Source organism: Felis catus, chromosome A1 (genome assembly GCF_018350175.1).
Source record: "Felis catus isolate Fca126 chromosome A1, F.catus_Fca126_mat1.0, whole genome shotgun sequence".
Lineage (NCBI taxonomy): Eukaryota > Metazoa > Chordata > Mammalia > Carnivora > Felidae > Felis > Felis catus.
In genome coordinates, this window is record NC_058368.1 from 22960202 (window position 1) to 22986517 (window position 26316).

Sequence of the window (26316 nt, forward strand, 5' to 3'; positions counted from 1 at the left end):
TAGTCTGAAATAAATTCAAATTACAGTGTTATAACTTTAGGATGTTAAATGAACCACAATCGTAGCTACAAAGAAAATAGCTGAAGAATATATACAAGAGGAAATAAAAGTAATTTTGATATTTCACAACAAAAATCCGCCTAAACACAAAAGAATTACTGAAAACAGATAATCGACAGAAAGAAAAAACAAACCAGAATGAAACCAAAAGCTGATTCTCTGAAAAGAGTAATATAACTGAGAAGCCTATATTTATATTAACTGAAGAAAGAGAAGACAAATTGCTTCTATAAGAAATGAAAAAAAATAACTACAGATCCTATGGAAATTAAAAGGATAATAGAGTATTATAAACAATTCTATACCCACAAATCCAAAAACCTAGATGAAATAAACCAATCCCTTCAAAGACACAATCTGCCAAAACTCACACACAAAAAATATACACTCTGAATATACCTCTAATATATTAAAAAAAATTGAATCAATAACCATTCAAAACAGAAAGCACTAGACACAGAAGAATTCACTGGTGAATTCTAACAAACATTTAAGGAAAAAATTATACCAATTCTCTATAATCTCTTCCAGAAGACAGAAGCAAAGGAAATACTTTCTAAGTCATTGCATGAAGTAGCATTACCACAATACTAAACCCAGACAAATACATTACAAGGAAAAAAAAAAATACAGACCAGTATTTATCATGCATATAGAAACAAAAATCCTCCACAGATTACTAGAAAATTGAATCAACAATGTATAATAAGAGTTATATACCTGACAAATTGGGATTTATTCCAGGTATGCAACATTCAAAAACCAATTAATGTAATACATCACATCAACAAGATGAAAAAAATGTCATGATCATATCAAGAGATGTAAAAACAGCATTTAACAAAATCCAACACCTGATAAAACTTCTCAACAAAAACGAATAAAGCACTTCCCCAATTTGATAAAGAACATCTATAAACAACCTACAACTAACCTCATACTTAATGGTGAGAAACTACAAGCTTTCCCATTAAAGATAAGGAACAAAGCAAGGGTGTTGGCTCTCACTGCTCCTTTTCAGTATCATACTGTAAGTCCTATAAAATGCACTAAGACCAGAAAATGAATAAAACGTATACATATTGGGAAGAAAAAAAAAACTGTTTGCAAATGATATGACTATTTAGAAAATCTTGAAGAACTGACAAAAATTCCTGGACCTAATAAGTGATTATATCAGGGTTACAAAATGCAAGATTAGTATACATAACTCAATAACTTTCCTATACACCAACAGTGAACAAGTAGGGTGTGGAATAAAAAACAAAATACCACTCATATTAGCACTCCAAAAATGAAATATTTAGGTATAAACCTAACAAAATATAAAATATGTACCAGATGTATACAAGAAAAACTACAAAACTGGTGAATGAAATCAAGGAACTAAAATAAATAGAGATATTCCATACTTATAAATAGGAAAACAAGACATCAGTTTTTCCCAAATTGACCCATAGATCTAACACAACCTCAATCAAAATCCCAGCAAGTTATTTTGTGAATATTGACACAGTGATTCTAAAGTTGATATGAAGAGGCAAAAGAGCTCAAACAGCCAGTATAATATTGAAAAAGATAACAAAGTCAGAGGACTAACACTATCCAATCTCAAGATTTATAAAGCTACAATAATCAAGACACTGTGATACTGGTGAAAAAACCGACAAATAGATCAATGGAACAGACAGTCCAGAAATAGACCCACACTAATATAGTCAACTGATCTTTGACAATAATGAAGGAAAAATGTATTTTCCACAAACAGTATTAGAACAACTGGATATACACCTGCAAAACAATGAATCTAGACACACAGACCTTATACCCTTCACAAAAATTAACTCAAAAGGGATCACAGACCTAAACATAAAATGGAAAACTATAAAATTCCTAAAAGGTAAAATAAGGAAAATCTGGTTGACCTTAGGTTCGGCAAAGACTTTTCTTTAATTTAGGTATGATTGGAGTATAACATATTAGTTTCTGGTGTACAACATTATGATTCAATATTTGTGTATGTTGTGAAAGGATCACAATAAGTCTATGTAACATCCCTCACCACACATAATTACAATGTTTTTTCTCGTGAACTTCTAAGGTATACTCTCTCAGCAACTTTTAAATATAAAATACAAAATTAACTATAGTCACCATGTTTTACATTACTTATTTATTTAATTAGTTATTTAATAAGTCATCTCATGACTTGGTTGTTTTTAACTGGAAGACTATACTTTTGGATCACCTTCATCCATACTGCCCATCCGCTAAAGGTTACCTACCTGTGGTAACCACCAATCTGATCTCTGTAAGTTCAGTTTTTTTAGATCCTACATATAAGTGAGGTCACATGGCATTTGTCCTTCTCTGATTGATTTATTTCACTTAACATAAGGTCCTCAAGATCTCTCCATGTTGTTGCAATGTTAAGATTTCTTTCTTTATTATGGCAGAATAATATTCCACTATATTTATATATGTATGTATGTATATATGTATGCATATATATATACACACACATATACATACACACACACACACAGACATATATATATGTGTGTGTATGTGTGTATATATATATATATATATATATATATATACACACATACACACACACACACCCAGAAGTAGAATGATGGATCATATGGTAGTTCTATTTTCAATTTTTAAAAAAACCTTCATATTGTTTTGCATATTGCTGTACCAGTTTATATGCTCACCAACAATGCACCAGAGTCCCTTTTCTCTAAGTCTTCACCAACACTTATTATTTCTTGTCTTTTTTGGTAACAGTCATTCTAACTGATGTGAAGGGATATCTCATTGTGGTTTTGATTTGCATTTCCCTGATGATGAGTGATGCTAAGCATCTTTTCATGCACCTGTTGGCCATATGCATCTCCTTTGGGAAAATGTCTATTCAAATCCTCTGCCCATCTTTTAACTGGATTGTTGGCTTCTTTGCCATTGAGTTTTTTTATGTATCTTAGAAATGAACCCTGTATCAGATATATGATTTGCAAATACATTCTCCTATTCAGTAGGTTGCCTTTTCATTTTGTTGACGGTTTCCTTTGTTGAGCAGAAGCTTTTTAGTTCGATATATTCCCACTTGCTTGTTTTTACTTTTGGTGCCTTTGCTTTTGCTATCAATCCCAAAAAATCATTACCAAAATCAATGTCAAGGAGCTTACCATTTACATCTTCTTCTAGTTTTAGGCTTTTAGGTCTTATGTTCAAGTCTTAATCCATTTGGAGTTGATGTTTATGTATGGTACAAAATAGTGGTCCAGTTTCATTCACATTTGGCTGTCCAGTTTTCTCAGTACCATCTTTTGAAGAGACTGTCCTATCCCCATTTTATATTCTTGGCTCCTTTTGTAATAAATTAATTGGCCATATATGCATGGACTTATTTCTGGGATATTCCACAGCATTTATCTAGGAGTCTGTTTTTATGCCAACTCCATACTGTTTTGATTACTACAGCTTTGTAATATAGTTTGAAATCAGAAAGCATGATGGCAATGACTTTTTAGATACAACACCAAAGGCAAGATTCACCAAAGGAAGAACTGATAACCTAGACTTCATTAATCATTTCTGCTGCATGAAAGACACTGTCAAGAAAACAAGAAGTCAAGGCACAGAAGGAGAAAATATTTTCAAAAGATGTATTTGATAAAGAACTGTTAACCAAAATACACAAACTCTTAAAATTCCACAAGAAAATGAACTGATTAAAAAATGGGCACATGGTCTGAATAGGTATCTCTCAAAAAAAGTGTACTGATAGCAAGTAAGCATATGAAAAAATATTCTACATCATATGCCATTAGAGAATTGCAAATTAAAACAATGAGATACTGCACCTATTACCATGGCCAAATTCCAAAACGCTGACAACACCAAATGCTGCTGAGAATGTAGAGCAAAAAGAACTTCCATTACCAGTGGAAATTCAAAATGATGCAGCCACTTTGGAAAACAGTTTGGCACTTTCTTATAAACAAACTCTTACCATAGGATCCAGAAATCACTGTCCTTGGTATTTACCCAAAGAGCTGAAAACTTCTATCCCCATAAAAACTTATACATGGGTTTTTAGAGTGGCTTTATTCATAACTGCCAAAACTGGGAACCAACAAAGATGTCCTTCAGTAGATGACTTGATAAACAAAAAATGGTACATCTAAATAATGGAATATTATTCAGGGCTAAAAAAAAAAAAATGAGCTATCAAAACATTCAAGACACAGAGCACCTCAAATACACATAACTAAGGGAAAAGAAGCCAAACTGAAAAGGCTAGAAACTATGTGATTCCAACTATATGACATTCTAAAAAAGACAAAACTATGTAGACAGTAAAAAGATCAGTCGTTGCTGTGGTGGGGGAGGAAAAGGAGGAATAAGCAGAGCACAGAGAATTTTCAGGGCAGTGAAAATACTCTGTATGATATTTCAATGATCAGTACATGCTATTACACAAATTTGTCCCAATGTAGAAAATAATATACCAAGAGTGAAGCCTAAGGTAAATTATGCACTTTGGGTGATTATGATGTGTCAATGAAGGCTCAACTATAATAAATATACCACTCTAGTGCAGGATATTGATAGCGGGGAAGGCTGCGAATATTGGGAACAGGGGGTATGTGGGAAATTTGTGTGCTTTTTCCTCAGTTTTACTGTGAACCTAACAATGCTCTAAAAAAAACAACATCTACTAAGAAGCAGATTTTGAAAAGGAGGGAAAAAAGTCCTTCCTGAAAATTTAACAACTTAGATGATATGCACAAATTCCATGTAAGACACAAATTATTAATATATACTCAGGAAGAAACAGATAACCTAAATAATACTATATCTATTACAGAAATTGAGTAAAAAGTTTAAAATTTGCCCAAAAACTCCAAAGATAACGTCACTAATGAATTTTACCAAGTGAACATATGTTAACCAGGACAGAACACAAAGATGAGCCATAAAACAAGTCTCAATAAATTTTGAAGGACTGGAAAATAATCTAATATAAGGTTTTTGATCTACATCTTTTTCTGGAGTAATATGTATGTCTATGTACATTAGCAGTAAGTATTTTTTTTTATTTGAGAGAGAATGAGCACGGGGGGGGGGGGGGGGGAGAGATTGAGAGTTGAGTTATTGAGAGAGAATGAATCCCAAGAAGGCTTCACACTCAGGACAGAGCCCAATGTGGGGCTTGATCCCACAACTCTGGGACCATGACCTGAGCTGAAATCAAGAGTTGGATGCTCAACTGACTGAGCCAGCCAGGCACCCCTGGCAGTATGTATTTTAAAAACATATCTAGGAATTAACTCAAGTCTCCTTAATATTTGAGAGAATACTAATCTATACATCCAAGAAGATCAACAAACTCCAAATGGGAAAAATGCAAAGATATCTACACCCAGACACATCACACTAAAAAAGTTTAAGAACAAAAATAGAGAAAATCTTAAAAACATCAAGAGAATAAAGGATTTATCAATACAAATGAAATCACTGTAAGATTAACAGCTGACTTCTCATCAGAAACAATGAAGTTGAGGAAGGAATTAATGATCTATTCAGAGAGCTGAAAGAATAAAACCATGAACTAATAATCCTATATCCAGCAAATCTATCTTTCAAAAATCAAAGCAAAATAAAGGTATTCCCATATTAACAAAAAATGAAAGAACTAAAACCAAACCTGCCTTACAAGACGTACTAAAGAATTTCTTCAGGCTAAGAGGAAATGACAATAGACTATAATTAAAATCTACACGAATAATGTGTGTAAAGGTAAATAGGTAATGACAAAATATAGTATCATTGCATATTTCTCTTTCCTTCCAACTGATTTTAAAAAGCAATTGTTTTTTTAAAAAATCTAAAATTTTACTGTCAGGCCTATAACATAAAGATATGTAGTATGTTTGATAATAACAACATAAAAAAAGATGGTGGGAATGAAACCACATTGGAATAAGGAAATGATACCAGATAATAACTTGGATTCACATTTAAGATGGAAGAGAAGAGGGGCACCTGGGTGGCTCAGTCAGTTAAGTGTCCGACTTCAGCTCAGGTCATGACCTTGCAGTTCACGAGTTCGAGCCCCGCGTTGAGCTCTGTGCTGACAGCTCAGAGCCTGGAGCCTGCTTGGGATTCTGTGTCTCCCTCTCCCTCCCTGTTCATCCCCTACCCGTACTCTGTCTCTCTCTGTCTCTCTCTCTCTCTCTCAAAGGTAAATAAACATTTTAAAAAATTTTTTAAAAAGGAAGAGGCGATTAAATTTTACAAAAGGGGGGAGGTGGAGAAAGAGGTGGAACAGAACAAGGAATAATAGAGAACCAAAAATGTTGAATTTAAAAAAGTTAATATATGAATTTTTGAAAAACCTCTATAAATTTATTTATCATCTGCTTATTTCTCTTACATTCTTGTGTTTCTAAGATATACAGACATAGTATGTATAAAAATACCATAAAAAAGGAAGGAGAGATTAGAACTGTGTAATAGTAAACTTTTTGTTATCTTAATGGAATTAAATCGGTAAAATCTGGTAAGTTAAGATGTGTATTGCAAGCCACAGAGTAACCACTAAGAAAAATTTTTAAAAACGTGAAAAATATTTTACTGAGGATTTCTGCTTCAACTTTTTTTTAATGTTTTATTTATTTTTGAGAGAGAGAATGTGAGCAAGGGAGAGGCAGAGAACCAGAGGTACATAAGATCCAAAGTGGGCTCTGCACTGACAGCAGCAGGCCTGATGGAGGGCTCGAACCCATGAACCAAGAGATCATGACCTGAGCCGAAGTCAGACGCTCAACCACCTGAGCCACGTGGGTGCCCCTCTGCTCCAACTTTTGATGAAGTAACTAGGGCCAGATTTATGGTTCTGCCCAAAATAAACAAACAAAAAAGAAAAGAAAATGGAAACAGATACATAATATAACTCAAGGCTCTAGACCTTAGACAATAAAGAGTAATCTCCAAGACTCAGGGAATATACAAGGTGAGCCCTATAAATGTTTAAGCTACTTCCTGGTAAATAATTTCAGATAGCAGTGCAAGGAGGCAAAAACCAAGGACAGCCCAATGGTCTCCCTGGACTGGCTGGACAGAACTAGAAGTCTGAGGAAGTCAAAGCACCTAGAAATCCCAGTGCAGAGTACCAAAGAGAGCTACACAGAGAAACTCCAGAGATCTGCAATGGATTCCCCTCAATTAGCACATGCAGGTGAGGAACATTTATGGCTCACACCGGCTGGGAGTAGTGCCTGTTCCCAATGGCCAGAGGAGAAAACTTCATGGTAATACAAAGGGTATACATTAAAGAGGCTTACCTCAATAGAGTATATAATGCTAGACAGGTGGTTGTTACCTAGTGATATTTTTACTTCCCAGTGGACATATGGCAATAATCTGGGTACGATTTTCACAACTGGGCAGGGTGTACTACAGGTACCTAGTAGATTGAAGCCTGGGATCACGCCCCTAAACATTCTAAAACACACAAGACAGCCCCCGTAACAAAGAATTATCCAGCCCAAAATGTCAATAGTGGCAAAATTGAGAATCTCTGCCCTAGACTAAGCCCAACTCTAATGTCACCTAATAAATCTTAAAAGTAAAACCTGAAAGGATCAACCTGTGTCCAAAAAACTTAATGAACCCAGAAGAAAGATTAAGAATATTATCAGGAATACAAAAATTAATGAAATATCTAATACACAAATTTACAATGTCTACAGACAAATAAAAGTTATTAGATATACAAAAAACAGGAAAATAACCACAAAAAGGACAAAAATCCATTAGAATTTAAAAAATCAGACATAGAATTATTAGATACGGACATTAAAACGGTTATTATAACAGTGCCTCATATTTTCAAGAAGCTATCCCAGAGGTGAGCAAACTACAATCAAATCCAGCATGCCCATTTTTATAAAGTTATTGGAATACAGCCACACTTATTCATTTGCACTTTGTCTGTGACTGTTTTCATGCTACAATGACAGAGATTGCATCACCTAAAATTTGTATTATCTGACCCTTTACAGAAAAAGTTTGCCAACCTTTGAGCTATAGCAAAGATGTAATAAGCACAGACATAGAATATATATTTTTTAAAAACCGCTAAATTCAACTTCTAAATATGAAAATTCTTAAATGTGAGGTGAGAAGTACACTGAATGGGATTAAAGGCAGGTAAATTTAAGGATAAAGCAAAAGGAATCATCCAAAATGAAATGCACAGCAAAGTAAACTGAAGACCAAAAATCTGAATCGAGGATCAATGAACGGTGGGAAAATGTCACATAGCTAAATATATACATATAATTAGAGACCATGAAGGAGAGAAGAGAAAGAAAAAGGACCAAAAAAAGCTTTATTTGAAGACATAATGGCCAAACTCTTTCCAAATTTGATGAAAACTATAAACCTACACATTCAAGAAGTAAAATGAACCTCAAACATGAAAATCTTAAAAACTACACCATTAAATATCATGATCAAAATGCTGAAACACTCTAGGGAGAAAGAGAAGATCATAAAATACAACATTTCACATACAGAAGGTACCTGGGTGGCTTAGTCAGTTAAGCATCCCACTCTTGATTTTCACTTAGGTCATGTTCATGGGTTTGAGCACTGCCTTAGGCTCCATACACAGTGTGGAGCCTGCTTGAGATTCTCTCTCCCTCTCTCTCTGCCCCTCACCCTGCTCCTGCTCTCTCTCTCTCTCAAAAATAAACAAAGTTAAAAAAACAAAAACAAAAAACAGGGGCTCCTGGGTGGCTCGGTCAGTTGAGCGTCTGACTTCAGCTCAGGTCATGATCTCGCAGTTCATGAGTTCAAGCCCCGCGTCAGCATGTCAGGCTCTGTGCTGACAGCTCAGAGCCTGGAGCCTGCTTCCAATTCTGTGTCTACCTCTCTCTCTTCTCCTCCCGCTCTAATACTCTCTCAAAAATAAATAAACATAAAAAAAAACCACAAAACATTTCACATACAGAGAAACAAAGATTTGGATGACAGCAGACTTCTCTTCGGAAACAATGCAAGCTAGAACACAGCAAGACAGCATCTTTAAAGTACTGGGGGAAAAAAGTCAAACTACAATTTTTTAACCAGTGGAAATATCTTTTAAAAACTAAGGCAAAATACAGACCTTTTCAGATGTGCAAATGCTGAAAGAAATCATCACCATGTCTGATGTCTATAGAAAATGTTAAGGAAAATCCTTCAAGCAGAAGGAAATGACGCCAGATGGAAATATGGATCTTTATAAAAGAAGGACAAGCACTGGAAACGGTAGCTACATGGCTATTTTAAAGACCCTTGTTTAAATTACTATTTAAATTTCCTTTAAAAAAATTGGTTAAAGCAAAAATAATAGCACCGTATTATGGGGTTTTACATATACAAGTAAAATGTATGACAATAGGACAAAGACCATGAGAGAAGACATGAAAAATATAGTGACATAGTTTTTATAATATACATTCAATAGTAAAAATCATTTGGAAATAGACTATGCCACAACTATATGGTCAACTAATCTTAAAGCAGGAAAGAATATCCAATGGAAAAAAGTCTCTTCAACAGTGAAATGGACAGCAACACGTAGAAGATTAAAAGTGGACCACTCTCTTACACCATACACAAAAATAAATTCAAACGGGATGAAAGACCTAAATGTGAGATAATAAACCATCAAAATCCTAGAGGAAAACTCAGGCAGCAACCTCTTTGACCTCAGCTGCAGCAACTTCTTAGTAGACACATCACTGAAGGCAAGAGAGACAAAAGCAAACCTGAACTACTGGGACTTCATCAAGATAAAAAGCTTCTGCATGGTGAAGGTACCAATCAGCAAAACTAAAAGGCAGCATATGGAATTGGAGGAGATAATTGAAAGCAACATATCTGATGAAGGGTTAGTATCTAAAATCTATAAAGGACTTATCAAACTCAATACCCAAAAAACAAACAACCCAGTTAACAAAGGGCAGAAGACACAAATAGACACCTCTCCAAAGAAGACACCCAGATGGCTTAAAGACACCTGAAAAAATGTTCAACATCACTCATAATCAGAAAATACAAATCAAAACCACATTTAGATACCACCTCACACCTGTCAGAATGGCTAAAACCAACAACACAAGAAACAACAGGTATTGGCGTGGATGTGGAGAAAGGGGAACCCTCTTGCACTGTTGGTGAGAATGCAAACTGATGCAGCCACTCTGGAAAACAGTATGGAGGTTCCTCAAATAGTTAAAAATAGAGCTACTCTACAACCCAGCAATTGCACTATTAGGTAGTTATCCAAAGGATACAAAAATACAGATTCAAAGGAGTACGTGGATCCCAATGTTTACAGCAGCATTATCAACAATAGCCAAACTATGGAGGGAGCCCAATGTCCACTGACTGATTAATGGATAAAGAAGATGTGGCGTGCACGCGCACACACACACACACACACACACACACACACAGGAATATTAGCCATCAAAAAGAATGAAATCTTGCCATTTGCAATGACATGGATGGAGCTAGAGAGTATTATGCTAAGCAAAATAAACCAATCAGAGAAAGACAAATACTATATGATTTCACTCATGTGTAATTTAAGAAATAAAACAGATGAACATATAGGAAAGCAGGGGAAGAGAAGAGAGGGAAACAAACCATAAGAGACTCTTAGTGACAGAGAACAAATTATGAGTTGATGGAGGGAGGTGAGTGGGAGATGGGCTAGACGGGTGATGGTTACTAAGGAGGCCATGTTATGATCAGCACTGGGTGTTGTATGTAAGTGATGAATCACTGAATTCTACTCCTGAAACCAATACTATACTGTATGTTAACTAACTAAAATTTAAATTTAAAAAAAAGAAAAAAGAAGAGAGAAAGGGGGTGACAGGTATAACGATAAATGCAAATTTAAAAAAAAGAGAAGTGATTTCCCCTCTCTTCTTAGAGCATATACTTTAGAAAACTTATAGGGGTGCCTGGGTGGCTCAGTTGGTTAAACATCTGACTTCTGCTTACATCAAGATCTCATGGTTCATGAGTTTCAGTCCCACATTGGCTCTCTGCTGTCAGCACAGAGCCTGCTTCGGATCCTCTCTCTCCCTGCCCCTCCCCAGCTCGTGCTCACACTCTTTCTCTCTCTCTCTCTCAAAAATAAACATGTAAAAAAGAAAAAAAGAAAAAAAAAAGAAAACTTTTAATTGTAAACTCCTTGTTTCTGTTATGTTAAGGGACCCAGGGATGTCTTTCTCAAGGACCTAGGATCCATCTCTTTGAAACGCAACCATCAAGGAAGGTAGCACCACTATCTCCCAGGCTCTGTAGGACAGTAGGACCCTAACTTTAGCAGGCACCGTGCTCTAGGTGGCAAAATTACCTCTTGTCATAAAATGTGAGGAGTTTCTTTTTCTTTTGGATAAAGCCAATTAACTAACACAGATCGTCACCCTCATTACCAAGTGAATCTAAAGTGAACTGCATGTGACAAATGGTACTGTCGAGTCCTCTTACATGAGGACTACTTCTTGTTTATCTCAAAAGCATATATGTAATGGGCTGTCACTGCCTGTCTAAAAAAGGGTGAGATTCCTTCTGTTTTGAAGTCTCTCAGCAGATTACTTGTGATAGGCATCACATTTTGGTTTAATGCCTGTTCAAAAATAAAACTGTTTTCTTTCTCTTGAGGAAAAAAAAAGAAAATAGACTATGAAAAGTTTCAAATATATACTATAAACCCTGAAATGAATAACACAAAAAAGTTATAGCTAACAAGCCAACAAATGACAAAAAAGGAATCATAAAAAATGGCCAATCCAAACAAAGTCATAAAAAGAGAGGAAAGAGACAAAGAAAAAAATGAGACAAGTAGAAACAAATAGCAAGGTGGCAGATTTAAACCCTACCATTTCAAAAACCACTTTAAATGTCAATGGTTTAAAAACCCCAATTAAGAGGCAAAGACCGACTCAACTATATGCAGCCTACAAGAAACCCACCCACATTAAATACAGTTGACCCTTGAACAACATGGGAGTTAAGGCTGCTGACCCCTGTGCAGTTGAACATCCAACTATAATTTTCATTTCCCCAAAACTTAACTACTAATAGCCTACTGTTGACCAGAAGCCTTACTGATAGCATATACAGTCGACTAACACATAATTCATTTGTTACATGTATTATATACTAAAGAAAATGTTACTAAGAAAATCATAAGGAAGAGAAAATACACGTATAGTACTGTAGCATATTTACTGAAAATAAATCCAGGTATGGTGGACCCACTTACTTCAAACCCATGTTGTGCAAGGGTCAACTGAATAAAGATACAAAGAGGTTAAGAGGTTTTTTTTTAAAAAAGTATACAATGCTAAATACTTGTCAAAAGAGAGCTTAAGTGTTTATATTAATATTAGAAAAAGATTTCAGGGCGCCTGGGTGGCTCAGTTGGCTAAGCATCCAACTTTGGTCGGCTTAGGTCATGATGTCTCAGTTCATGAGTTCAAGCCCCATATCAGGCTCTGTGCTGAAAGCTCAGAGCCTGGAGCCGGCTTCAGATTGTGTCTTCCTCTCTCTGTCCCTCCCCCGTTCACACTCTGTATCTCTCTCTCTCAACAATAAATAAATATTCAAAAAAATTTTTTTAACAGAAAAAGACTTCAGAGCAAAAAGACAGGAATAAAGAGAATAATTTCATCATGCATTAAATAATATATGATACATATCATGTAAAATATATTAATAGTAAAGTTTATTAAGTAATACTAAGATATAATAAAGTACAATAAAAGATTATAAACAATTTTCTGCCAGTTCAACAACTTAGATGGACACATTCCTTGAAAAACATACATTCCCCAAGCTCACTAAAATAGTAATAAAACTGAATTGCCCATATCTATTTAAAGAAATTGAATTTGTAGTTAAAAACCTTCCCACAAAAGAAAAAAAAAAAACCTTGAGACCCATATGGTTATGGTTTTGCCAAACATTTAATAATATCAATTTTGTACAAAATCTACGAAAAAATTGAAGAGAACAATTTCCCAATTCATTCTATAAGGCCAGAATTATTCTGTCAAAACGTCCAACAAAAATTGAAGAAAAAAAAAAACTAGAAAAAAAACCCATAACCATAAAGAGAAAATACAGACCAATATCCCTTGTAAACACACAGTACAAAAATTCTTAAAAGTTTAGCAAATCAAATCCAACAATATATGAAAGGGATACTATATTATGATCAAGTGGAATTTATCCAAGAAGGGAAAGTTGTTTTAACAGGCAATATCAATAGTCTAATAAAGGAAAAATATGATCAACATGATAGATGCAGAAAACACATTTCAGAAACTCCAATATTTATTTCTGATATAAAAAAAATCTCTGCAAACTAGGAATAGAAAGAAAATTCCTTAATGTGATAAACAACACCTAAGAAAAACCTACTCCTGACATTATACTTAATGCTAAAAGACAGAATGATTTCTTTCTAAGAGCAGGAACTCTTAGCACTTCTATTCAACACTGTATTGAAATCTTAGCCAGTGCAACAGACAAGAAAAAAAAAGCAAAAAGATTAGAAAGGAAGAAATAAAGCTGTCATTATTCACACATGACATAGCTGTGAATGTAAAAAACCTATGGAAACTCAAAATGGGCAAAAAACGTAAAGAGACATTTCACTGATGATAAACAAATGGCAAATAAGCACATTTAGAAGACTTTCAGCAGCTATGGACTTTGGGTGATAATGATGTGTCAGTGTTAGTTCACTAACCGTAACAAATGTAGCACTCTTGTGGGAATGGTGACAGTGGAAAAGGTTAAGCATTTATGGGGGCAGGGGGAATATGGGAAATCTCTGTACCTTTTGCTCAATTTTGTTGTGAACGTAAAACTATTCTAAAAAGTCTATTAAAAAATATTCCATATCATTAGCCATCAGAAAAATGTAAATTAAAACCACAATGAGATATCACTACATACTGAGAAAAATGGCTAATATTAAAAAAAAAAAAAAAAAGTAAAACCACCAAATGTTGGCAAAGATGCTCGGAAACTGGAACATGCATATATTGATGATAGTAATACAAAATGGTACAGCCACTCTGAAACAAAGTTTGGCAGCTCTTACACAATTAAGCATATATGACCACACCATATGACCTACATGACCATACCATATGGCCAGCAATTGCACTCTTGGTTATTTATCTCCCAGGAAAATGAAAACTGGTATCTATACAAAAACCTATACACAAATGTTCAAAGCAGCTGTATTCACAACAGTTAAAACCTATGAAGAGAGCAGGTATCTTTCAATGAGTGAATGGTTACACAAACTGTGGTCCAGCCATACCATGGAATACTACTAAACAACAATAATAAATTGCAGTGGGCTGACTTGTGCTCCCCACCCCTGCAAAACTCATATGTTGAAGTACTAACCTAAGTACCCAAGAATGTGACTGTTTTTTTAAGTCAGGACTTCAAAAGGGGTACAGTAAATTAAAATGAGGACATTTGGTGAGCCCTAATCCAACCTGATTATAGTGTCCTTATAAGAACAGGAAGTTTGGACACACAAACACACAAGGGAGTGTGTGCACAGGAAAACCATTTTAGAGCACAAGGAGAAGGCAGCCATCTGCAAGCCAAATAGAGAGGTCCCAGAAGAAACTAAATCTGCAGACACCTTAACTTGGACTTCCAGGCTCCAGAAACATGACAAAATTTCTGATAAGTCACCCAGTCTGTAGTATTTTGTTATAGCAGCCCTATCAAACTAATATATTGATATATAACTTCAATTATTCTCCAGGGAATTATGCTGAAAAAAGCCAATCCCAAAGGTTAAATAATGTATGATCCCATTTATATAACATTATCGAATTATAAAATATGTCAATTATTGAGTAAAGATCTTATTAAACACCTATGTATGTACTCCAACTGGTCTACTGATACGGTCAACATAATACTTAAAAAGATGATTATAATCAATGGCCATCTTTGGAAGATCTTACAAATTTTTAATTTAAAAAGTAGTAAGTAAAAGCAAACCATAAATCTCTCATCTAGCCTTCATTTCCTTAATAAACTACACTTTAGAATAAGAACAGTTAATAGAGGAAAGTTTCTCTTTACAGAATTACAACTAATAGTTGAGAGAGGAATGATAAAGTTTTAGCAACTCCTATAGATCCAGTTAATGGTGATCAATAATTGCTTACATAAAAAAAAAAAAAAAAAAAAAAGAGAGAGAAAGACTAACAAGATATGTGCCTGCCAATTGGTATCCACAAAAATATCTCTGAAGTATTTCTTCCAGAAAATATCAAACTAGGATTTGATCAGGCCTCTAGGCCTGCTCTATTTCCAGGAAATACAGAGAATTAGACAATTATGTTAAACAATGGAGGAGATGCAATCTGCAAAATACACACTGTAGGAAATTCTACAGGATAAACAATCCAGTTTCTTCAACTAAATTGTAAGAGAAGAAAGGGGGTAGGTAAAACCTACAGATTAAGAGATTTAAGACAGAAGTCAATCAATCACAATATATGAACTTTATTTTGATCCTGATTTGAGCACATGAAAAAAAAATTATAAATAATCGAGAAATTTTGAACACTGGATATCCGGTAATAGAAAATTTGCACCAATTTTGTTAGATGTGATGAACAGAAGTCACTTTTTAAAAAGACAACGCATACTGAAGGGGTGCCTGGATGGCTCAGTCAGTTAAACATCCCACTCTTGATCTTGCAGTTCATGAGTTCTAGCCCCACACAGGGCTCTGTGCTGATAGTACAGAGCCTACTTGGGATATTTTCTCTCTCTCTCTCTCTCTCATAATAAATAAATAAACTTAAAAAAAAAAGAATACAAGATCATGCATAGTGAGATATTTATTGGTGAAACAACATAACCTGAATTTACTTTAAAATAATCTGGAATCAGAGAGAAATATAGTTTGGCCATGATTTATAATTGGTTAAGAGGTATAGGAGAGTTCACACTATTAACCTATTTTTATAAATCTCTAAAATTCCCCATAATAAGATGTAAAAAATTAACCTTAGAAGCAGAATCAGAAATAAAAGAAGTTGCAAATAGCCTCTATCTGTAAGACAAAATATAACATTCACGTATATGTTCTTAAATGATTTTTTTTCTCAGCAATACTCACACGTAATCAGAATATGAGCATCATATTCAAAAAGAAAGGGTATAGTATTAGTAACTAGAAAATAACAGGTATATACCTTCTATTACACTTAATTTTTAAATATTCTGTTTTTTAAGTTTATTAAAAAAAACTCTTCGTATGTCTGTAGTATGTGACTCTTCATATGTCTGTAGTATAACTTACATGGAATGGCTACTGTTACTCCAATTCCAAACTATTCATTTTAATTATCTTTCTAAATATAATGACCCGTATCACAAAAACAAATGACTCTATCAAGGGCAATATATTTCACAGCTCTTGAATGGACACAGACACACGAAACCCTACGAGGACAGCATTCAGGCATCATTTCTGATCTACAGATGAATAAACTGAGACTTGGAGAATCAACCAATTTATCTAAAATCCTACAGCTACATTGCAACTACTATAATCAAAACTTTCCTGCTTCAAGGTCCAAGGTCTTCTCCACTCTACCATGCAATGATTTAAGATGCAGAAGAAAATCAAAATTCTAACTGATTCACTGTAAATCCCAACATGAACAACACTCCTGGCCAATTTCTTAATGAAAAGTCCTTTATTTATATGTTATATGCAGTATGAATACAATCTAATGTAATGACAACAATCACTAATATTACATCCATTAAACGTTTATACAAAAAGGAAAAAACACTTTTCTAGACAAAATACCACAAACTTTCCTTAAGTTTTACCAAAATTACATCAAAATCATTACACATACATTTATAAAATTCAACTATTTTCAATGTTTCTTTGGCTATTTTGGGGTCTTTCGTGGTTCCATACACATTTAAGGACTGTTTGTTCTAAGCTCTGAAAAATGCTGTTGGTATTTTAATAGGAATTGCATAAATGTGTAGATTGCTTTGGGTAGTATAGACATTTTAATAATTTTTTCTTCTAATCTGTAAGAATGTAATGTCTTTCCATTTCTTGGTGTCCTTTCAATATCCTTCCTCAGTGTTCTATAGTTTTCATAATAAAGGTCTTTCACCTCTTGGGAACTATCTTACTGTTTTGGGTGCAATTGTAAATGAGATCTATTCCTTAATTTTATTTTCTCTTTCTGTTTCATTATTGGTGTTCAGAAATGGAACATATTTCTGCACATTGATTTTGTATCCTGTGACTTTACTGAATTCGTGTATCAGTTCTAGCAGTTTTTTGCTGGACTTTTGAGTTTTCTATATAGATAGAGTACAATGTCATCTACAAATAGTGAAATGATCATATGGTTCTTATCCTTTCTTGAAAAGCAAAGCTGGAGGTATCACAATTCCAGAATTCAAGTTATATTACAAAGCTGTAGTGATCAAAACAGTATAATACTGGCACAAAAACAGACACATAGATCAATGGAACAGAAAATGCATAAATGAACCCACAACTATATACTCAATTAATCTTCAACAAAGCAGGAAATAATATCCAATAGAAAAAAGACAGTCTCTTCAAATGGAAGAGGTGAAGAGAGCGCTGGGAAAACTGAAGAGAAACATGCAAAAGAATGAAACTGGGCCACTTTCTTACACCAAACACAAAAATAAATTCAAAATGAATGAAAGACAAAATGTGAGACAGAAAACCATCAAAATCCTAGAGGAGAACACAGGCAGTAACCTCTTTGACACTGGCCATAGAAACTTCTTTCTAGACAGGTCTCCTGAGGCAAGGGAACAAAAGCAAAAATAAACTACTGGGACTTGATCAAAATAAAAAGCTCCTGCAAAGTGAACAATCAACAAAACTAAAAGGCAATCTATGGAATGGGAGAAGGTATTTCCAAATGACATAACTGATAAAGGGTTAGTATCCAAAATATATGAAGAACAAATAAAACTCAACACCCAAAAAACAAATAATCCAATTTAAAAATGGGCACAAGACATGAATAGACATTTTTCTAAGGAAGACATACAGATGGCCAACAGACACATGAAAAGATGCTCAACATCATTCATCATCAGGGAAACACAAATCAAAACTACAATGAGATACCACCCCATGCCTATCAGAAGGGCTAAAATCAACAACACAAGAAACAGCAGGTGTTGGAAGGATGTGGAGAAAGGAGTACCCTCATGCACTGTTAGTGGGAATGCAAACTGGTACAGCCACTCTGGAAAACAGTATGGAGGTTCCTCAAAAAGTTCAAAATAAAACTATCTATAATCCAGCAACTGCACTACTAGGTATTTACCCAAAGAATACAAAAATACTAATTCAAAGGGATACCCAGTGTTTACAGCAGCATTATTTACAATAGCCAAATTATGGAAACAGCCCAAGCGTCCATCGACTGATGAATGGATAAATATGTGGTATATATACACAATAGTATATTACTCAGACATAAAAATTACAATTACATGGATGGAGCTAGAGAGTGTTATGCTAAGTGAAGTCAGAGAAAGAAAAATACAATATGACTTCACTCATATGTGGAACTTAAAAACAAATAAGCAAAGGGAAAAAGAGAGAGAGGCAAACCAAGAAACAGAATTGGTCTGGGAGAGTGGGAGGATAGGTTAAATAGGTCATGGGGATTGAGGAGTGCACTTGTGATGAGCACCACATGCTAAATGTAAGTGATGAAGCATTATATTGTACACCTGAAACTAATATTACACTAATCATGTTAACGAACTGGAATTTATATAAAAACTTTAAAAAATTAAAGTATTTTAACTGATTCTTAAGTTCTCTTAAAAATTATATTAATATAAAATTTTCGAGGGTAATTCTTAAGTCAAATTATTCTGGCTGCATGATTTAATATAGGCCTTCATTTACACTAACAAGTGTTTTGTATGCATAAAGTTATTTAACCCACATTTTAACTCCAAGATCCAGAAATTATTGTTAATCCTTTATACAAATAACAAAACTGAGACTTGGGGATTTTAGGTAACTTGTTCAAGATCATGGAGGTAGTAAAAGGTACAACTGAGACTTGAGTCAGTCTAGTCTGATGACAAATCCTTGCTCTTAACCCATCCTTTATTCCAATAAATATCACCTACTTTCAGTTTCCAGAGTTCCCTGAGTTACTAAATTCCTTCTCTTGTTTCAAAGAAGATAACCAACTGCTATCTAGAATAGCTAGAACAGAACAGCTGCATCAGAAACTGGTTAATTTTGTCATTACATTCACTTGTCTGCACACACTGTTACATTCTCCCTTAGATATTGTATAAACAGAGGTTAAATTCTCAGGCCAACCCTCAAAAAGTTAAATATCCCTTAAAATAATATTTCTACATAAATGTCTGGTATTTATAACAGAATAATACCATACCCTCCTCTGTCATACACCCTGCAAAAAAAAAAAAAAAAAGTACCCAATATCCCAAAGATAACATGAAATTCCTTGTCTTCCTCCAGCATACCACCAAGAATGATTTCACATCCCCTAGTCCCCTCATCAGCTCCATTAGGAGAAAAAACATAGGGTAAGAAAGTAGTAATATTTACTTGTACTTGTAGTCAAGTCTGAAGCCTAAAAGGGCCTCAATGATGAAAACTATTACTGTTATAGTTCAGTACAAAAAAAGTTTTGTGTGAACTAGCCTGGAAACCTAACTACTATATTGTACTTACAAAGACCGGGAACATAACCCACTCATAAACTGGAAACTATATTCACCAATTCTCTCTATAATCTACTACTCCTTTCCAACTTTCTGAAAACTAAGCGCCTAGCATTTATGAGTGAGAGGTGACAGAGCTATGACTATCTTTAACTGCACATGCACAAAAAAACTTCGTTACATGAAGTACCCAAATCAGTGAAAATATACATTAGATCCTTTGAGACGATAATACCAAAGTCATTCATCCAAGATACTTCAATATTCCTCCTTTTTTAGTAAGGAGTTCCAGATTATATTCAGGTCTTTGAAATTGGATTCATTTTCTCTTTTTTATTACCAGATGCTATTGCACTGAATGCTTGTGCACAATCCCCCACAATTCATATCCTTAAAACCTAATGCCCAATGTGATGGTATTAGGAGTTGTGGCCTTTAGGAAGTGATCAGGTCACGAGGGCTCTGTCCTAATGAATGGGACCAGTATCCTTAAAAAGAGGCTCAAGAAAGCTGCCACCCCTTCCACCATGTGAGGCCAGTGACATGGCACTGTCTATGAAACAGGAAATAGGCCCTCACACAGAGAATCGGCCAGCACTATGATCTTGGACTTCCCAGCCTCCAGAACTGTGAGAAATAAATTTCTGTTGTTTATGAGCCACCCAGTCTGTGGTATCTTGTTACAGTAGCCCAAATGGACTAAGATACCAGATTTTGTAATGGTCTTAAATATTTTTATGATATACAAAAACATATTTTGTTGTGTTAATCTGATCAGTAAAACCAGACAGATATGTACACTAATATGATGCTGTTAAAAAGTAAATGCATTAAAAGTATCTGTCTAGAGTGTAATTTAACTATCAAAAGTTTTATAAATATTCATAGCTTTTGACACAGTAATTCAAAATGTATTCTAACAATCAGAGTTTCACTCATTAAATTATCAAGGGCTTACTTTGTGCCAGGCATTATTCTTCTGAATAAGGATGTTTATCACATCATTTTATGTGCCAAAAAGTTGGGGGAAAAAATGTCCAATAACAGTAAGAGTTAAAACATCAAAATCTATCTAATGTATTAAATATTATAGTACCATCGGAAACTATATTATTAAATATCAGAAAATATTTAACAATAAAATGCTCATGTTGAGAAAAAAATTGTATAACAAGATACAAAACTATTATATGTAACTATGTATAACTACATGTATGATCCCAAATCTGTGTTCTAAATGTTCTTAGCCAGAGACCTTGGTCAAGTTACTTAACCTCACTCTACTTCAGTATCACCTTCTAAAAATTTTACATGTAAAACAAAGATTTTTTTATTTCATATCTCAATGGATTGTTGAATGGGCTGTTTGCAAAATGCTTATAATATTCCTCCAGTACATATAAAGCACTAGGAATTATTTGCTGGTGTTAGTAGTGTTAGTAGTATCACACATATACACACACACACCTCTGAAAAGAAAAAAAATGGAAGAAATATATCAAATGCTATCAAAGATTCTAAATTCTAACAAAACTAATTCTGAAACAATCAGGAAATTTAAATACTTATTTAAATTTAAAATTTAAATTTTGATTTAATTTATTTAAATTTATATAAATTTAATTTATTTAAATTTATATAAATTTAAATTTATAAAAGATTAAAGATTATAAGGTATGGCTTTGCTTTTCAGTAACTCTTTGTACCAGAGTAAAGTATATGAATAAAATATATCATCTAAGATTTGCTTTAAAATACTTTGGAGGAGTTTATATCGGGAGATTTAAAAAAAACCTTTAATGCTAAAAAAATTTTTTAATGCTAATCAGAATAACATAATTATTACTGGATAACATAATTATTACTAGCTTTTCTTTTCTTTATATTTTTCTATTTTCCAAAATAATTTTTTAAACGAGAAAATTTTTTTCAAAAAATGTTAAGGAAATCCTTACCAACACTCCATCCACAGATGAAACTTTTTCCCAAGTAAACCAAGCTCTTTCTCTGACATGATCTGGTATCTTTAATTTCTGACATAATGCAATAAAATCAGGTTCTTCAGTTTCTTCAAATACAAGCCTGCCAGATAAAAATAGATATATAATAGGCATATACTTACAAATCAAACTAATTAAATATTTGTTTCAATGGTTTGCATATAACAGCACTATTTTGAAAAAAAGCATCACTAACTACTTTAAAATCTTATTTATCTTTGAAGAAAACTACAGGTAGAATTTTAAACATATTTATCTTTTTTCATAGTCTTTCCAACAAAAATACCACACAATGAAAAAGGTTTGCTGGCCTGGTGAATCACATACACTTCAGCACAAAAAAATAGCTTTGTAAAAGTAAGTAAGCATGATAGCTAAAGCTGTATGGGAAAACTGGGATGACAATAACAGCAAAAAGAGGAAAGCCCATAAATAATATTTCAGAATCAATTTAGTACCAGCGACTGCTAAAATGCAGTCTACACTTAACCAATATCTCATATAATCTCTCTACCTACTAGCATTTCTTACGTAACGATTAACATAAACTATTGCTATGCTTATTTTATCCTTTTCTCCTCAATCTTCCTTACCCATTATAGGTAGTCAATAATTTCTTGTTGGCTAGTTCCTGTTCATTCATTTAATGTCTCACACCTAATAATAATAACTAGTATGAGGAATAGCTACTAATTTTTGAGTATTTACACTAACCCTGTACAAAGTACCTTAAATGCACATCAGCCTATTAGATAAGCACTCTTATTCTTCTTCTTTTACAGACAAGTACCAAATCAGGGAAGTTAAAGTACTCAACTAGGCAATGGCCAGTAAGTGGGAAACCCAACAGTTTAATTCCATAACCCATGCCCTTGACCACTATTCTAGACTGCCAACCCTCCTTCAAAACATAATTAACTTTTGGTTACACCACCACGGGGGGTGAAGTGCTATTCCTAGTGAAGGTTTCCCTTCTGACTTCACCACTTAAGCCAGATAAAATGCAACAGAAAAAAAGATCTCAGCTGTCAAGGTGGAAAAAATCTCACTGAAAAGTGCAGGTGGAGTGGGCCCTGAATCCACCCCTAAGCAAATTGCTAGGCTTCAGACTGCCAGCCAGTAGTTTTACTCTTGCTAAGCAGCTAATCTGCAGAGCTGAACTGCCCATACTAATGAAAACTTTTGTGGGTAAGGATAATCAAGAGTACGGTGTATTTTGTATGGTTTGGACTTAACAGGAGAATTTTTGGTAGTTCCACCACTTAAAGATGAGTAACAATGTTGGGTCGGGGAAGAAAGGCCTTCTTTTCCCAAGTGATGGCCATAATTTCAGTATTTCTGGCTACCCTACAATAATTGAGAATGCTTCCAAAGCTCTATGGGTAAGAGGGGATTCTTTAAGGTATATTTACTGCTTTTTCCAAATGCTAACTTTCAAGTATTGGATACATCAGAGCTTAATCAGAAATTAAACTTCTGTCTTCTCCCAGAACGTTTCAGATCTTTTTTTAAATAGCATGATTTTTAACTGACCCATAACACAATCCACTTAAACAGATGTACTTTCAATAGCCTTTCACAAACCATCCCAAAAGCCCATTCCTATCTTTTGCAATATGCTTGAACTCTGTATCTGGAAAGTTGAAAGAGAAGGACTTGGTAAAGGACAAAAATGGAGAGGAAGTGGTGAGGGAAAGAAAGGAGTTCCATTTCCCAGCAATCTACGTGTAGTCTCAAAGCAGGACCAGTACTGACAATAATAATGGCAATCATACTCTTTCAACCTTAGCTTTTTAACCATAAAGTATCACCATCAAGAAAAATAGGATGTCGCAGTACAATATATCTCCCTGTCATGTTCTACTCGCCTAAATTTAGATTCCACTTGGGGAAGAAAAAAAGTTTAATGTGAGCACATGAACATCACTAATTTCGTACCCAAACAAAAAAGAAAGAGAGAGAGAGAGAGAGAGAGAGAGAGAAACACAAGGATGTTTGTTGTCTGGCTCAAAGGCATAATGTAAGAAAGAATGAAAAATGCTGAAGCTTAACATAGAAGAGTTTTATGCGACAGGAATAAAAGTTCAGAAACTTTCAAGCACTTAGACTAAACGTCTCACAAAACTTTTGCCCATACGCCAGTTCCTCTCAAGTGTTACGACCCTCCAGTCACTACTGATGGCTCTGAATCCCCAAGACCTCAAAGCACTGTTACAAGGAAACGCCACAAAGCACCTCAGCCGAGTACACGGCGGGCAACTGACACGCAGAAGAGCCCTGCACTTCACGTCCCATAGCTTTCCTGGTTGGCATTTCCAGGACTGGGCTTCGGATGCAGTGCACGCCCAGAGAAAAACACTTTCAGCTGTTGCATCTCAGGAGACCAAAACAGAAAGTCAAACACGACCACCGAAATGTAACAAATCTCAACAGGAGACAAACTCTCCACCAGACACCAGCCCGTCATTTTTCTTTTTTGCGTTCGATGGCGCCTCAAAAACACCCTCCGCCGGCGAGCCTTTCCGCCTGGAGGAGGAAAGGCGGCACCTGTCACTTTGCTCAGGGACCCGAGCCCCACCCGCCCGACACCTGTCAAGCTGGAGCCGAGACCCTTCCCGGATTCCCTCCCCTCGCTCCCGAAGCCAGACCCCTGTCACCCCCGTCCAGGCGCTCCGCGGTGCTGGGGGACAAGGGAGAACCCTCCTCCCGCCGGGACGCGGCAGCCGGCGGAGACGCGCCCCCGCCTAGACGCTGGGGTGCCCGCCCCGACGCACTCTCGAGGCGCCCTTCTCTCGAGACGGCCGCCGCGGCTCCGCTCGCTCACCTGGGCAGAGGCAAGTCCTCGGGGCCGCTGTCCTGCTCGGGGTCCTCTTCAGGAGGGGGCGGCGGCGGCGGCGCCGGGGGTTCGGCGGCGGCGGCGGCGGCAGCGGCGGCTGCGGCTGCTGCTCTCCGGGGGGTTTTGGGCGGCATGACTCCCCCCCAGGGCAGGAGCCAGTGAGTGGTGGCGAAGAGCCGGGGAAGGAGGACGCGCGCACTTCGGGGCACGCCCCGTCCTCTCCCGACTCCCGTTACAAAAATAATTTGAACGTCCCCTGAGAGAAACCGGACAAGCCCTCCCCCGCCCGGCAACCGAGCGCCGCGTCCAACCGCGGGAAAACGTCACTTCCGCCCGCGGCGTCACGTCCGCGAGGCTCCCGAGCCCGCCGGCGTCGGCAGGGAACCGGGGCGCCCAGCGGTGTGCTGGGCGGGGGCGTGAGGTCGGGCGGCCCGGGCGTGGGCCCCCCGGCCTGGGCCGAGGCACTCTCTCTGAGGCAGCCGCCGCCGCCCGGACGTGTCTCTACTCGAAATTCTCCCCTCCAGGCCTGGGTGCCGGTAACGGGGCACTGCACAGTCTGGTGCGTGAGATTGGGCCCCGTTTTTATCTGTGGGTTGATCTGGGGCTGCACGCAGCTCAGGCCCCGCCAGGAATATCAAGCCTGTGCACCCAGGGCGGGCACGCCCCTCTCCCTCCGTGGGCGGTGCCGTCCCTCTGTACCACGCTCCTCCCGCCCAATCCGTTACTCAGAATCGGCCAAAACAAAAACAAACCTTTGTGGAATGCTTGATGCAAACAGAACTCTGAGGATCACTGGGAGATGGAAAGTGTAGAACAATTACTGGCCTTTTAGGATCGCTGTTTAGGGAAGGAGAGAGGAGGAGTGCGCAAAGAACAGATTGTAGTGTGATAAATGTTTTAATAGCGGTGTAAAGAACGAGGCACCATCGAAATGTCTATGGGACATCTTCAGAGAAGCGGTGGCAGCTGAATGGAAGTTTGCCAGGCCGACCTAACATTTAAGGAGGGCTTACTATGTACCAGGGGTTGTGCTGGCCATTTTAACTAATTATCTTAATCCTCAGAAACAACCCTTTGAAATGAGTAGTAGTATTTCTGTTTCCAGATGGGGAAACACGCTCAGAGGAGTTAATTAATTTGCCCAGCATTACAGAGCTGATGGGTTGCCGAGGATATGATTCTGCTTAACCATTACGTTGTGTTGACAAGGAATGCGCCCAGAAGAGAGGAGCATGTGCAAAGGCACAAAGACATCAGAGAAGAGCTTGCTAAAAGAGCTTACACCATCAAACTGGTTTAAAAGCTGTGTCTCTTCTGTGTCTTAATATTTACTGTAATAATAGACCGTCTAATACGAATACATGGTTTTCTCTCTTTGGCAGACCCAGTGGATTGCCCAATCAGAACTTCCCAACTGAGGCACTGTGAATACAATATAGCCGTGTTCTGATGTGAATCCCCTCGTCCTTGGAACAGCTGAACAGAGCTGAGGCAGGGGGAGCCTTCAAGCAAGTCATGGCTGCAAGCCTCTTGGGTTTA

At 36.3% G+C, this 26316-nt stretch overlaps 1 protein-coding gene across 8 annotated transcripts in view; it reads right to left on the reverse strand.

Moving 5' to 3' along the window:
* RB1 (RB transcriptional corepressor 1) overlaps positions 1-25111 on the reverse strand; it is a 181641-nt gene extending 156530 nt beyond the window's left edge. For 7 of the 8 annotated variants that reach the window (XM_045052794.1, XM_023251437.2, XR_006594609.1 and 4 more), the window contains exons 1-2: positions 24766-25111; positions 21897-22023 (exon numbers count right to left, since the gene is read on the reverse strand). In XM_045052794.1, coding sequence (XP_044908729.1) covers positions 21897-22023; positions 24766-24911 — 273 coding nt within the window. In that variant the 5' untranslated portion in view covers positions 24912-25111. The remainder of the gene's footprint in view (positions 1-21896; positions 22024-24765) is intronic. The other variant, XM_023251429.2, reaches the window with a different exon arrangement.
* Between the last annotated feature and the right edge of the window lie 1205 nt (positions 25112-26316).